Here is a 16,192-nt window from a genome sequence, read left to right as displayed (position 1 = left end):
AGCAGCTGTTCACGGTGGATCCTCCAAGCAGACAGCTCCAAACTGCAGGGTTACAGATGCTAGATGCTGATCCCCCCTTTGACAAAACTACACCCTCCATTGATGATGTCAAAGAGGCTGTGGCAAAGTTGAGGGGTGGAAAGGCAGCTGGCATCTGTAACATCAGTGTGGAGCTGCTCAAAGCGGGGGGATGAGGCCATGATCCGTGGATTGCATTCTGTCATGACTGCTGTATGGCATTCAGGTACCATTCCCCTTGACTGGAAAAAGAGGTTGGTCATCCCTATCTGGAAGGGGATAGGAGACCATCAGGACTGCAACAATTACCGTGGTATGACACTGGTCAGCTTACCAGGCAAGGTGCTTGCCCATTTGCTGTTGATGCATATCCACAGTCACCTGCTGAAACATCAGAGACCTGAACAGTCTGGGTTCATGCCTGGTAAGTCAACAACTGACCGAATCCTAACACTTCATGTACTGGTGTAGCGCCGATGTGAGTTTCGACAAGGAATGCTTGCAGCCTATGTCGATTTCAAGAAGGCATTTGATTTAGTGCATCTAGGGAGACTCTGGGATCTTCTGCATCTCCATGGGATTCCTGCAAGGATTATTGGTCTATTAACTAGCCTCTACTTTGGGACTGCAAGTGCTGTTAAGTGTGGAGGGGGGCGTGTCCAGCAGGGATGCGTGCTTGCTCCATCACTTTTCAACATTTGCATGGACTGGGTACTAGGCAGAGTTGTAGACCAAAGTCATTGCAGAGCATCTTTTGGCAATAGTGAGATTACAGATCTTGTTTTTGCCGATGATGCAGTAATCTTTGCTGAATCACTGGAGGTTCTGGTAATGGTTCTAGATGTACTGCATGTGGAGGTGAAGTCCCTGGGACTCCAGGTTTCTTGGCCCAAGACCAAGGTTCAGGTGTTTGGAGGCTTACTGGATGAAACAGTACAGTCTGTCCATGCATGTGGTGAGGACATTGAGATATCAGAAAGTTTCACATAACCTTGGTAGTGTAGTGCGTAACAACGATGGGTCGAGCCAGGAAGTTTGATGGGGGATTGGCCTGGCCAAGGGTGTTATTGACTTGCTCAACACAAGTACAGGCAACCCCCGCTTAACAAACGGATTACGTTCCTAAAAAAACGTTCGTTAAGCAAATTTTCGTTAAGCAAACCAATTATAACAAGTTTAACCCCTGACTTGAACTTCCATTGAGAGTAAACAAAGCGAGAGTGCATCATAATACAGTGAAAGGTTTAATGAAAGTGAAAATTATGAAGTTAAACATTTAGATAGTTTAATTGAAGGTGGTAATTCGATGACTCGATATCAATATCGGTTTTTTGGCTCTCCCATTGCTATTTTTTCACCGAATTCAATAATATTTATACACAAGGTGTACGTTTATGGTGTACGTCTTCAGTGTTAATTTGGTACACAAATGTGGCGTAGTTTTTTTGCAATAAATATTTTTTCGGCGATAAGAAAATAATTCAAAATACCATTATAAAATCAAAACTAATAACAGTGTGGCAATTTCCTCTTAACCACATATAATATACATAACAACAAATAAATGTAAGCATCGGCATACACATAACCTATGTTATAACAATTTCATTACACGCCAAATTGTTACCTTTTTATTTTCATCAAAAATTTGAGTTTATAAGCCTGTTGTAAATTTATTTGAGTGAGTTCATGCATTTGTTAAGATGAGGTTGTTGATCATTTTGCTGCAAAAATCTTTGAAATTGACCAATTACTGAAAAAGTTATTCAACAGTATATGCTGAAAAACTGAAAGTCGAGAAAAACGCATTTTTCTGTGAACATCTTCAAAACCCCCACATAACTCGCTTCCTCACTCGGGGCAACGGTTTCCTAGCGGGTGGGCTTTAAGATAGGAGGTACCCTAAAAAGTATCCCCTTTAGCCCATAAATTCCCATGAAAAGCCCACATGGTATGAAAAAAAATAAATAAATAACTCACTCCAATATGTACCAAACTCAGATATGTACTTACATAATCCCTTGACAACTGCTTGGAGGCTGGTAGTGGCTGTTTAGATAGTTTCAGGCCATGTTACATCATGGCCTTACACGTGGCATTGTCACAGTTTGGGAACCCAACACGTGTAAAATACGATCAACAGGTAGGCTGCACGCACGCGCACTCCCTAAGGCTGTATCAATTGGTACTGAGGGAGTAGCGTCTTCCTCACCCTCACTGCCTGATCCTAAACTATCGTACATCACGCAAAAAAAAATAAAACAGCTCGAAAAAGGAAATAAATACAAGCAAAACAAAGACTAGAAGAAAAAGGGGCGTATGCACGCTTGGGTATTTAAAGGGCCGGCCCTTTAAACCCGCCATTACCAGGTAAGCAGTGCGTTATGCGCCTGGCAACTTCGGCCATGGCTTCCCTCTCCAGAGACGAACCCAAGTACCAAGTTTCCAATTTTTCAATTTTTTTGACCAAATTAACGAATTACCACCTTAAGTCATTATAATGTACACTAATGTATGTATGTAAGTAACTTTATAATGTTGATGATCTTAAATTTATGAAGGGAGGGAGAGTGGAGTGGGAAAGATACTAGCTGGCAACCTGTGGAATGTAAACAAAAGGTGCATCATTGTACCACATACAAAACTTATGTACCACATTTCCACAAGGTTTTCCATTTTATCCATTGCAGAGTCACGAGTTCAGGTGGTTCTTTTAGCTTTGCAAGGAAGATACAGTCTCACCAGCCTTCTTAATAGAGTCTGCTGACTTGAAAATAGTAGAGATAATAGATGGAGTCAAGCCATGATGGGAAGCAATGCTCTCATGTCTGTGAATAATATCCAGCTTCACTTTGAGAGTAAGAGACTTCTTGGTCTCCTTAGTAATGCTAGGCAACATTGCAGGGCGTTTTGGTGGCATATTGAGCAAGGGAAGACGAGCTGCTGCTGACACTGTTATTGTTTTGAACTAGGGGGAGTGAGTGGTGTGCGTTTTGTCCACAAGAGGCGCTGGTGTATCAAAAGCCTGTCAGTTTGCGTGATACGGCGGGGCTTTCAAACTTGGAAAAAATTACCTTTGAAGCATGTTATATGTTTTCCAAAATATCTTGTTAATGTGTTTCTCCGGTGACAGAGTGTTTTGCACGGTTACTCCTAAGTCTTTCTCCTCATTGGTCTCTTCAATTTTCTCATCACCCAGCCTGTAATCCCTGTTTGGTCTGTATCTACTTCTTCCCATTTTCATAACATGGCTCTTGTTTATATTGAATTCCATCTGCCACTCTTTACTCCACTCATATATTTTATCAAGATCTTCCTGTAGCTTGTTACAATCTTCCACATTCTTTACTCTCCTCATAATTTTGGTATCGTCCGCGCGAACATATTCGTGTAACTGTCAATTCCTACTAGCATATCATTAACATAAATCAAAAACATGATGGGACCAAGCACTGACCCTTGTGGAACTCCACTGGTTACCTTCTTCCACTCGGATTTCCTTCCCTTCACCACTGTTCGCATTTCTCTTCCCACTAAGTAATTTTTCATCCATTTTGCTAGTTTATCACTTACTCCTCCAATTTTCTTTAGTTTCCACATCAGTCTATTGTGTGGCACTTTATCAAAGGCCTTTCTCAAGTCCAGGTAAATAGCATCCACCCATCCCTCTCTATGTTGTAGTATGTCAGTCACTCTTGAATAAAAACATAATAAATTGTTTACGCACAATCTTCCTTTTCTGAAACCAAACTGCCTTTCACTCAGAATGTTTTCACTTTCTAGATACTCACTCCACTTAGCTTTAATTACTTCTTCACATACTTTGCACAATATACTAGTCAACGATACTGGTCTGTAATTTAACGGTTCCATTCTACTACCATTCTTATATATAGGCACAATGTCAGCTCTTTTCCACTCTTTCGGGACTATTCCTGTTCGTATGGAGGTTTCCACAATATCAAATACGGGGTTCAACAATTGATCCTTACATTCTTTTAGCAACCTTCCAGATATGCCATCAGGCCCCATTGATTTATTAATATCCAAATTGCTTATAGTTTTCCTTACATCTTCTTTAGTAACCATGATGTCCTGCATTTGTTTTATTTCCGTAGGCCCTTCTCCTATAAAATGCTCCTCCTTTGTAAACACTTTGCAAAAGTTGTCGTTCAAAATTTCAGCTATATCTCCAGCATCCTCATATACTTCTTCCCCATTTTTTACCTTTTCTATTGCCCCCCTTTTATTTCGTTTTCCATTTATGAATTTGTGTGTGTGTGTGTGTGCGTGATAAATTCATATCATTACTAGTCTGTCTGTTAATACTTTGTTATTATCCTCACTGTTCTATCAGGCAGTGTTGGGGCTGGTGAAAGCCATTGAAGGGTTCAAGCTGAGCAGTCAGCCCCTGCAGCAGCACAAAGTCTACCCACCCCCTACCATCCCACTGGACTTCACTCCCCACCACAAGCCACGCCGTCGCAGGTGAGCCTAGTTGTGGTGGCCTGCTTTGATGGCCTACTCCTCAAATTTTGATAACCCTTTGACTGAATTCATTGAAGACTATCATCTTCAGTAGGTTTTATTTATTCTTTTTATTGTAATTTTTGTTGCCTGATGCCTGAGTTCCCTCTTGTATGTATATAGAAAAAAAAAAAAGAATTAGGGATGAGACCATAGAATTATGGACAGTTTGTAAGGCATGAAATCATAGTTGAGGCATCAGATGAGACACCACACAGACATCAGAGAAAGGCACTGAGGGTAGAGATGGAAGACTAAGATGGTTTTACTAGGTATAGAGATAAGGAGAACATTGGAAAGAAGAAACTGAAGATGGATCTTTCAGGTAGTAGCAAGAGAGCAGGAACAAAGAGAAAATTTATGATTGAAGTGAAGGAAGACATGCAGGTGATGGGTGTGACAGAAGGTACAAGGGACAGAGTTACATTAATGATGGATGATTTACTGGACTATCTTGAAGAAGATAAAAGCAAATTATTAAAGTATATTAGGACATTCAAAAAGGGCAGGATGAGTGTTGTTACAAGATTTAGGAAAGTTTATACAATTGGGCCTGGAGAGAAGAGAATATACAAAACAAGATTTTTTCCTGTCTTTTTATGTAAAAAGGGAAAATAGGCCAAGGGCAACAAAAGTTATTAAACAAAAAGGCCCACTTAAATGCCAGTCCCTAAACAGGAGCTAGAGTATTAGCCTAAAGAATGAGATAAATGCCTTGAAATCTCCCTCTTAAATTAATTCAAGTCATAGGTAGACAGAAATACAGAAGCAGAAGTTCTAAAGTTTACTAGAGAAAGAAATGAATGATTGAGACTACTGGTTAACTCTTACATTAGCGAGATGAACAGAATAGGGATCAGAGAAAGAAGGAAGTTTCGAGCAGTGAGGCCATGGTAGAAGGGAAGGCATGCAGTTAGCAAGAGCAGTTGATGTGAAAATAGCAGTAGAAGATAGCAAGAGATGCAATAGTATGATAGTGAGAAAGAGGAGTGGAATTGATAAAAGAGTAAAAGCTTTTGATTCCATCATTCCATCCTATCTAATATAATAGTATGAGTAGAATGCCCCCATACATGTGAAAAGTACTCAATACATGTTCTGAGTACAGAGTTAGCATTTGGTAGGATAAGAAAAACTAGCGGAGATTCCTCAGAACGCTTAACTTCATAGAAGCTGTTTTAGCAAGAGATGAAATGGAAAGTGTCCAGTTTAGATTATAAGTAAAGGACAGACTGAAGATCTTCAGTGTAGAAGAGGATAACAACTGAATATTATTAACTTCATAGAAGCTGTTTTAGCAAGAGATGAAATGGGAAGTGTCCAGTTTAGATTATAAGTAAAGGACAGACTGAAAATCTTCAGTGTAGAAGAGGATAACAACTGAATATCATTGAGGAAAAGAGGATAGTTGTCTGGAAGGTAGTGGCAATAACATAAAAGAGCAGCCAACCTCTCTAAGGATTGATTAGACAAAAAAAAAAAAAGAATTAGGAAAGCATACGTCCCAAGTGCTGATTGAGGTGTTTGTCATGCAGGTTTGAGCGCAAGGAGAGTGAGCTGCGAGGTCTTGGCCGCCACAGCATGACAGCAGAACACCGTGCACACATCATTGCTGATAAACCCAAGGCCACTGTTGAGGTGTGTGTTGAGGCCACCTGGTGCTACTGGTGCTGGCTGAGGTGCTGTTCTGGCTGAAAGTAATGTTATGGATCAGAACTATTAGTCTGATAGCAATACACCTCATGAATCTAATGAAGAGAGAAATTTTGTAGTGAATGAGTGTAATTGAAAGTGGCCTCATTCTTGGCCATTTGTATAGAATAATGTTTAGATGTGTGTAAATCATCAAATCTAAATTTAGAAACATTCAGTTCATGAATTCTTTAATTTATAGATAAAATTATTTTGCCATTAAACCTAATTCTTAGATTTAATATTTATATTTTGCAAATAAGAATCTCAAAATATTTTTTCTTTAAATATATCAAATGTTTTTTCGTGGATCATAAAATTGCTCATCAATTGCAATGCTTATGTCAACAAAGTCTGATAGCATACATTGGTTTATCCCTGACCCTTTATAATGAGACTTTTTCCTAATTTTTCTATATAATGCTTTGAGAATATAGCTGATGGAAAAATTATGTTGTCTTCCTCTGTTCTATTTGTCCACTCAGATCAGATTGGGGGTGAAGGGACAACAGCAGCAGCCAGCAGCAGGCCCCAGAGACTCCACCAAGCCTATTGATACTTCAGAGGTGGACAAAATATATGAGGAATTCAAGAAATCTGACAAGAAACTTGGTTCAGATTTCAAGCCGTTTGCAAGTGTGCCGGAAAAACAGAAACGCTATGAGCTGTTCCTAAGGATGAAGGAGAAAGGACAGAAAGGTAAATGTTTGTGGTGACAGTTCTTGCAGCATCTATTAAGGCTAACATGCATTGAATAGGAGAGTGTTGACAAGAAAACAGATTCCTTTTTCAGCAATCCCTTCCAAGAATCCTTAGCCATAATAATGAAAAAATTGCTTCTTCAGGTTTATTCCTGAAACATGAGGATATGAGTACATGCTTCAAAATTTTTCTTATTTATCTTAAAATCATAAGGTGAAAAGGACAGTTGGAAATCCTTATTCAAAAACTATTCTCACAGAAAAAAGTGAATTATAATTATTTCATATATACAGTAATACCTTGAAATACAAGTTTTTTGAGATATGAGTCATGATTTGGTCAATTTTTTTTTTTGTTTTGAGATATGAGTCGTGCTTTGGGGTGCTGACATTAGTTGGTGTATTGATCCAGCCCCAGCTGAGCTGGTATCCATGTGTTTCCCAGGGATCTTGCCCATTGTGATTGTTCTTTCACCATTTTCACTTTTTTTGAAAGTGCTGTTTTCATTTATGTATTTACAATATCTGATGGTTCATAAGATGCACCTTTTCTCCAAAAATGTCTCAGGAAATGAGCCTGCATCCTGTGAGGCCAAGGTCCAGCATTGAATCTGTGGTTGGTGGTAAGTCTGTGGCAACAGAGGCTCTAAAAATCAAACCCCAGACATCTTCACACATGTAAAAAAGTGATGATTGGTACTGCACCATGAAATAACTCTTTCTTTCAAGGTAACAATATATATTAGGTCATACTTACCAGTAATTTGCATAGAATGACACTAGTCAGGAATTTGCCCCAATGACCATGCACCAAAGATTGCATGAACCAAAACAAAATATGAAGTCAGTGATCTTGATCTTGACATGGGCAAGCTTCACTACGTTCTTTACAGTGTGATACCACTACTCTTTGAGGTAAGACACACTTTCATACAATTAAAAGTGCATCTATCTTTTAACATTTTTATCTTCCATATACAATGGAGACTCAATACTCGAACGTCTTAATAGTAAAACTTTTCAGTACTCGAACACAAAAGTTTGATTTAATACTCGAAAAAGTTTTTGATAGTTGAACATCCACACACGTAGTTGTAAACAAAGGCTTCTGGCCTCTTCCTGCCCCCCTTAGTTAGTTGTGCTGCCACGGTTGTCAGAATAACATTTTTTCATAAATAAACTTAATTAACACCAAAGGTTTATTAGTGGTGAAAATATCTGGTTATCAAATACTCGTAGCTGCACACATGGTTGTAAACAAAATTCTGGCTTCTTCCACCCCGTTACCACTATTGTCCCATTCTGATACCATTGGTACCAGTAATATCAAAGTAAAATACAGGCAACCCCTGCTTAACGAACGGGTTACGTTCCTATAAACTGTTCATTAAGCAAATTTTCATTAAGCGAACCAATTATAACAAGTTTGACCCTTGACTTGAACTTCCATTGAGAGTAAACAAAGCAATAGTGCATCATAGTACAGTAAAAGGTTTAATGAAAGTAAAAAATTATGAAGTAAAACATTTAGGCAGTTCAATTTGAGTCATTATAATGTACACTAATGTATGTATCTAAGTAACTTTATAATGTTGATGATCGTAAATTTATGAAGGGAGCGAGAGTGGAGTGGGAAATACTCTAGCTGGCAACCTGTAGAATGTAAACAAAGGCCGCATCATTGTACCGCATACAAAACTACCACATTTCCACAAGGCTTTCCATTTTATCCACTGCAGAGTCACGAGTTCAGGTGGTTCTTTTAGCTTGCAAGGAAAATATGGTCTCACCAGCCTTCTTAATAGAGTCTGCTGACTTGAAAATAGTAGAGACAGTAGATGGAGTCAAGTCATGGTGGTGAGCAATGCTATTAATTTTCTCACCTCTCGTGTCTGTGAATAATATCCAGCTTCACTTCAAGAGTAAGAGACTTCCTGGTCTTAGCAACGCTAGGCAACATTGCAGAGCATTTTGGTGGCATGTACGAGTAGAGCGAGGGAAGATGAGCTGCTGCTGACGCTATTATTGTTTTGAACTAGGGAAGTGAGTGTGAGTGGTGCACGTTTTGTCCATGAGAGGCGCTGGTGTGTTTAAAAGCTTGTCGGCTTGCGTGATACGGCGGGGCTTTCAAACTTGAAAAGAATTACCTGGATAAAATTTTGGTTAAGCGAGTTTAGTGTTCGTTAAACAAGCAGATGGTAGTAAAAGGAAATGTTCGTTGTAGCGAAATTTCATTGTGTGAATCTTTGTTAAACGGGGTTTGCCTGTACAGCAATACTCCGCTTAACGAACAGGATAGGGGATGTCAAAGCTCTTCATAGAGCGAAAAATCGTTAAGCAGACGTAATTTTCCTATAGGAAATAATGGAAATAGGGGGATGCGTTCTGGGCTGGTTCCCAACATACCACATGAATTTAAAAAATGACATATACGTACCTGTACCATTAACCCTTTCAGTGCTCTGGACCACGATCGTGGCTTTGAGGAAAATGCCTCCTGTCCACGATCGTGGTTCCATATTTGACGAGTCACAGAATTAAACCACGCGCCTCCTGACTGCTGCTAGTTGCCAGATGACATTCTCCCATCCTCCCTCGACTCATGGGATGCGCCATCAGTTGCGTGGTAAGAAAAATATAGTCACAATGGCATCCACACAGTAGAGTATCAGATGCCCCTTTTTTCACAATTATTATTATTTTACAACGTCGCTAGTGGCTATTTGTGCATTTATTTACAGAAATAACAAGAGTAATGATCAAATCTTGTTGTTAGAGAGCAGATATGCCAGATATTATTCGTTTATTGGTAGTATATTGCATATTTCGTATATTGCCATATATGGGCATGCGTATCCTCACTAATGATAGTATGTATATCAAGAAAACACTCTGAAAACTTATTTTATATTATTAGTATAGGCATAATGTATGCGCAGGTGTGAAAAATAATTATCCTAGCACATTCTGGAGCAGTTCTGAGCAACTGCAGTTCAAATCAGGCAGAAAATTCAGTGTAATTTAGTGAGAACACCTGCACAAGGTGCGGCGGAAAATAACCACCGGTGCGATGGCAATACTCAACAGCACACAACGTATCACCAGAAAGCCAACTTCCCATCATTATTGCACCACTTTCCAGGGTGAGTAGAAACCTATATTTTTTACATGAGAATATTGATTTTTTCCATTTTTGCAAACCTCAATTTTTCGGCCGAATTTGTGTCTCACAGACATGACCCAAAAACCTATTTGCGCCCTGAAAGGGTTAATAACCAAGTATCCCCAACATACTATATTGGTTAAATAAAATTGTATATTAATAAACAAGAGGTGTTTTATTGAAAAATAAAATAATTTAGTACACTTAGTATGTACACATGTACGTATGTATGCACACATGTATGTACATACTATATCACGAATAGCACACTACAAATCGTTTTTTTTTTTTTTTTTTTTTTACTTGCATTAGATTTTTTCACTGCATGAATATTTTTTACTTACTTCTTCACGAAAGGCGACAGGTAGGTAAAGATGTAGTCATGGAAGACCATTGCTGTCACCCGTGCTTTCTTGTTAGTCCGGCATATAACAGGCAGATGGTCCTTCGGAATGGTTTTGAGGGCCCTGGGGTTGGCTGAGTGATACAGCAGCAATGGCTTCAGCTTGACGTCGCCCTCCATGTTGCCACCCAATGCCAGCGTCAATCTGTCCTTGTCGGCCTTGAAGCCTGGAGCCAACCTCTCTGCCCTCACCACAAATGTTCTGAAAAGTTTAAGAAAGTTTTGATTAATTAACATTTTAATAACATTTAATAACATTTAAGTTGTACACTGAAAACTTATTACGTTAATTTTCGTAAATGTATTACCTGCTGGGCATGTGCTTCCAATACAGACCCGTCTCGTCAATATTGAAAACTTGGCGAGGTGAGTAGCCTCCCTCCCTCACCAGCCTCTTGAACTCGTCAGGGAGGGCTTCTGCTGTCACCTCGTCAGCACTCGCACGCTCCCCGTAATCTTGATATTATGGAGCGCCTCCTGCATCTAGAAACAAAGAAATGCACTACGTGTCAGCTATTTTAGGATTTACATATTTATATTTATAAAATAGCTGTAGTACGTATAATATGCGATCTATTTCAGGCTTTATATGAAACCTGTAGACACAAATACAGGCAACCCCTGTTTAACGAAGGTTCACACAACGAAATTTCGCTACAACGAAGGTTTCATTTTACTACCATCTGCTCGTTTAACGAACACCAAACTCGCTTTAACGAAGTTTTATCCAGGTAATTTTTTTCCAAATTTGAAAGCCCCACCATATCACGCAAGCTGACAGGCTTTTGAATACACCAGGAGCTGCTGGTACTAAGGCCTGCCTCAGGAAAAATCCTGGGACCCCTATAGAATAAAGATCAAGATCAAGATCAAGCCTCTCGTGGACAACACGCGCAACATTCACTCCCCAGTCAAAACATAAGAGCGTCAGCAGCAGCTTGTCTTCCCTAGCTCAACTTACCACCAAAATGCCCTGCAATTGGCCTAGTGTTCGTAAGAAGACCAGGAAGTCTCTTACTCTCCAAATGAAGCTAGATATTATTCACAGACACGAGAGGCCAGAAAACTATAGCAGTGCTGGCCACTATCTTGATTCCATATTATACTGTCTCTATTTTCAAGTCAGCTGACTCTATTAAGAAGGCTGGTGAGACCGTATCTTCCTTGCAAGCTAAAAGAACCACCTGAACTCGTGACTCTACAATGGATAAAATGGAAAGCCTTGTGGAAATGTGGCACTTAAGTTTTGTATGCAGTACAATGATGCGCACTTTGTTTATATTCCACAGGTTGCCGGTTAGTGTCTTTCCCGTTTCACTCTTCCTCCCTTCATAAAGTTAAGATCATCAACATTATAAAGTTACATACATACATACATACATTAGTGTACATTATAATGACTTAAATTAAACTACCTAAATGTTTAACTTCAGAAATTTTACTTTCATTAAACCTTTTACTGTACTATGATGCACTCTCACTTTGCTTACTCTCAATGGAAGTTCAGATCAGGGGTAAAACTTGTTATAATCGGTTCGCTTAACGAAGTTTCGCTTAACGAAGTGTTTTTTAGGAACGTAACCCCTTCGTTAAATGGAGTTGCCTGTACATGTACAGGCAACCCCCGTTTAACGAAGGTTCACAAAACGAAATTTCACTACAACGAAGGTTTCATTTTACTACCATCTGCTCGTTTAATGAACACCAAACTCGCTTGAATGAAGTTTTATCCAGGAAAGTTTTTCCAAGTTTGAAAGCCCAGCCATATCACGCAAGCCGACAAGCTTTTGAATACACCAGGAGCCGCAAATACTAAGGCCTGCCTCAGGAGTAATCCTGGGACACCTGTAGAATCAAGATCAAGATCAAGATCAAGCCTCTCGTGGACAGAACACGCACCACTCACTCCCATAACAGCGTCAGCAGCAGCTCATCTTCACTCACTCAACTTACCACCAAATCGCCTTGCAATGTGGTCTAGCGTTCCTAAGAAGACCAGGAAGTCTCTTACTCTCGAAGTGAAGGTGGATATTATTCACAGACACGAGAGAGGCGAGAAAACTATAGCATTGCTGGACCCCATCTTGACTCCATATACTGTCTCTACTATTTTCAAGTCAGCAGACTCTATTAAGAAGGCTGGTGAGACTGTATCTTCCTTGCAAGCTAAAGAACCACCTGAACTTGTGACTCTACAATGGATAAAATGGAAAGCCTTGTGGAAATGTGGTACATAAGTTTTGTATGCGGTACCATGATGAGCCCTTTGTTTACATTCCACAGGTTGCTGGTTAGTGTCTTTCCCGTTTCACTCTCCCTCCCTTCATAAATTTAAGATCATCAACATTATAAAATTACGTACATACATACATTAGTGTACATTATAATGACTTAAATTAAATGTAACTGCCTAAATGTTAAACTTCATAATTTTTACTTTCATTAAACCTTTCACTGTATTATGATTCTCTCTCGCTTTGCTTATTCTCAATGGAAGTTCAAGTCAGGGGTTAAACTTGTTATAATCGGTTCGCTTAACGAAGTGTTTTTTAGGAACGAAACCCCTTCGTTAACCCCTAAAGGGCCGGAGGCGGCTATAGCCGCTTTTCCACGGAAGGGCCGGGGGCGGTTATAGCCGCTTTGCTTTTTTCGCGCTAAATTTACTTACTTTTCGATAATTTTCGATGACCATTGATTGCCAACACTGCCAGAGATATGTTTAGGCTACTGCTTCAGAATCTTGCCCGCTCTCACGATGGACAGGCGTACTGACACGGATTCTGACGCGTCCGATTTCCTGCCAGACCCTGCCGAGCCCAGCACCTCAACGCCTAGACATATTCCCGCCCAAGCTCGACCACGTGCTTCACTTCTTAGCGACAGCAGAATACTACGGAACTCAATAGAACTGTCTCCTCGTACTTATCAAGTGATCCCGAGGAACTTGAACTAAGTGACGTGAGCATAGAGAATGAAGGTAGTGAAGATACAGATACAAGTACAAATGATTCTGATTTTGCTCAATCAACACCTGAAGCAGCTTCAGAAGAACCTGCACGTCCTTTTACATCTACTGTGAGGACAGTCGCTGTTGATGATTACATAGAGAAAGCTTAGAGTATTGACTATATATAAGAATTAGAGCATGGGGCATCCGTTTCATTACGCACTAGTCAAGGCCACACAAGCGAACGAGCAGAGCGGGCAAGAGCCTCGCTAACTCCAAAAGTCTCTCCTCTTCAACTCAATATTTCTCCAAAACCACAGCACATAGAAACGTTTTCATGCAATAATTAAAAAGAAGAAGAGTTGATGATGACTATGACGACAAAGTAATTTGTTATTGCATTGTAGTTCAGCAGAATCAAGTGTGTGAGTATAGGCTATTTTCGGTGTTTGGTGCTGAGGTGCCGGTCCTGTGGATGTTGTAGATGACCACCCAGGCCGGCCCTTTAGGGGTTAAGCGAGGGTTGCCTGTATACGTGCACCACGTACAAGCTACGTATTTTTAGTTACTCACCTTAAACCGCCGAAACCATCCCTGCTGGCCTTGAATTCCTCATACTGGTGTGGTCCTGAGGTGGATGGCTGTGGCTCTGCCTCTTCCTCCACCTTGATGGCATCCCACAGCGATCGCGCTTTGTCCATGATCAAAGCCTGGCTATCAGGCATTCACTTCTGGTTTCGGTCCTCAATCCATGTGGCCAACATCAGCTCCATCCTGTCAAGTCTCAGATCTCGGATGCGCTGGAGTCGCAGCTGTCCAGTCTGAATGACGACCAATGAGGCTTCTTTTATCTGGTGCCACTTCCCCAAAATGGTGGACATAGCGAAGCTGCCGCGTTCAGTCCTTCACCCGGCAAATTCAAACCCAGAAAATTCGCTAAAACGGATGTGGTTGTACGTTATGCGGACTTTTTGGTCTAACTTTATATAGTACGTTAAACCAAAATTCGTTAGACGAACATTCGTTAAGCGGAGTATTTATTACTGTACTAGTATTCCAGTATACTGGATACTGGTGTGCTTCCTTAGTCCTGCCAGTCATTTTGTTGGTAGAGAAAAACAACATTCTTTTGCAATCTGTTGGTAGTTTTTCTTTTAGAAACTTACAATGATGCCAAAGAGGCTTATTGGTGGTGAAGATAAGAAACTGGTGAGAGTGTAAATTTTAGTGAGCCACATCCCTCCACTAGTGGATTTACATTAATCACTCCAGACGTTTTCATGGATGGTGACTCGTCCTCTGCCAAATAACCTCCCTCCTCCTTCCCAACCCTTCTCCTCTCCTCTTCTACATTATCCATCACCAGCCTTCACTTATGGTATGTCCAAATCAAAATTATAAAAATATAACATTGAAATTCTTACAAACTTAAAGTTTTGTTAAGATTAGAACAAATTACCCTATTTAAAGGTATCGATTGTCAAATTTTTTTATACTCGATCAGCCATTTAGAACTAATTAAGTTCGAGCATTGTCTCCACTGTATGTAATAAGAAAAAAAAAAAGTGATTATAAGCACTGAAGCCTCTCAATCACTACTGATGCCATATGCCAAGTACATGTTTATGTCTCACAACAGGATTGAGACATAGGCCACTAGGAAATATTGAAGTTTTTAAATGCAAAATATTGGGATCTAATAATGATCTAAATGCATATGAGAGTCTTCAAATGTTAGTTGAAATCCTTTACTTCATACACAGAGCTTGAATCTCCTCATTCATCTTTTTTTTTTTACAATGTCTGCCAAAACTGGGTATGTCCTATGAGCCTATACGTTTTATGAACCATCAAATGCAGTATGTGTGAATGGTTCCTGCATCATTTATTCTATGAATAATGTTTACATGATTGTCAAAGAGCTCTTCTGCAATCATTGGAGCAGCCAGTCTCCTGCAGATGGTTATATTTGTACACTCCAGCTGATTGACAGTCCCAAGTGAGGTTTGGGGGCAAGATGTGGCAGGTTAACGTCCTGTGGAATGCACCCCCTCCAAGATTGATATATGTACTTTATGAAAGTAGTTTATCTCTTTATATTCTCTTTTGTTATGTTTTATTATGTTTTTATACAATATTTGTTATTTATAAATACCTTTTTCTTACCTAAAAACACATGAAAAAAAAAATTATGTGCTCGTTTTGAAGACGCTCGAATGGAATAATGGCATTTCAGTAGGATTTTTTTTTTTTTTTTTTTTTTTTTTTTTTTTTTTTTTTGAGATACGAGCTGTCACATTACGAATTAAACTCGTATCTCAAGGTACCACTGTATTATGTTATTTGGTTCCTTTTCTTTGATGATAAGCTCATCTGTTGAGGAAAAAGCAAATTACCTTACAGAATGTTAAAGCAAGCACCAAGCATGACATGGCCAGTTGTCATGCAGGACTCTAGTTGAGTCTGTCATGTATGAAGTCTAACCATATTTATTCATCTGTGTCTGATGATCATTGTGGTGAGGCAAGTTAAGGCATCACAGTGAAACAGCCTCACATCCATAAGATCAGTGGATGTCATAAAGATGGTTTTTGGCTATTTGGCTCTGACCATTTGCAATTGGGCAAGACTAAGTGTTGAGGCCAAGCTCTCAGGTTGACCCTGAGCCAGGCTTGCTGTCATTTGAGCTGCAGATTTAGTGCCAAAACACACCTCAGTACTGATTTGCCTTGTTATGGGGA

At 39.8% G+C, this 16,192-nt stretch overlaps 1 protein-coding gene across 2 annotated transcripts in view; it reads left to right on the top strand.

The window, feature by feature from the left end:
• LOC123512434 (G patch domain-containing protein 1-like) overlaps positions 1-16,192 on the top strand; it is a 176,940-nt gene that overhangs the window by 99,246 nt on the left and 61,502 nt on the right. For both annotated transcript variants that reach the window (XM_045268848.1, XM_045268847.1), the window contains exons 8-10: positions 4,376-4,506; positions 6,081-6,183; positions 6,723-6,936. In XM_045268848.1, the coding sequence (XP_045124783.1) occupies positions 4,376-4,506; positions 6,081-6,183; positions 6,723-6,936 (448 nt within the window). The remainder of the gene's footprint in view (positions 1-4,375; positions 4,507-6,080; positions 6,184-6,722; positions 6,937-16,192) is intronic.

This window comes from Portunus trituberculatus, chromosome 33 (genome assembly GCF_017591435.1).
Source record: "Portunus trituberculatus isolate SZX2019 chromosome 33, ASM1759143v1, whole genome shotgun sequence".
NCBI lineage: Eukaryota > Metazoa > Arthropoda > Malacostraca > Decapoda > Portunidae > Portunus > Portunus trituberculatus.
Note: the sequence above shows the minus strand (reverse complement) of the source record. Positions and strands in the feature narration are given on the sequence as shown.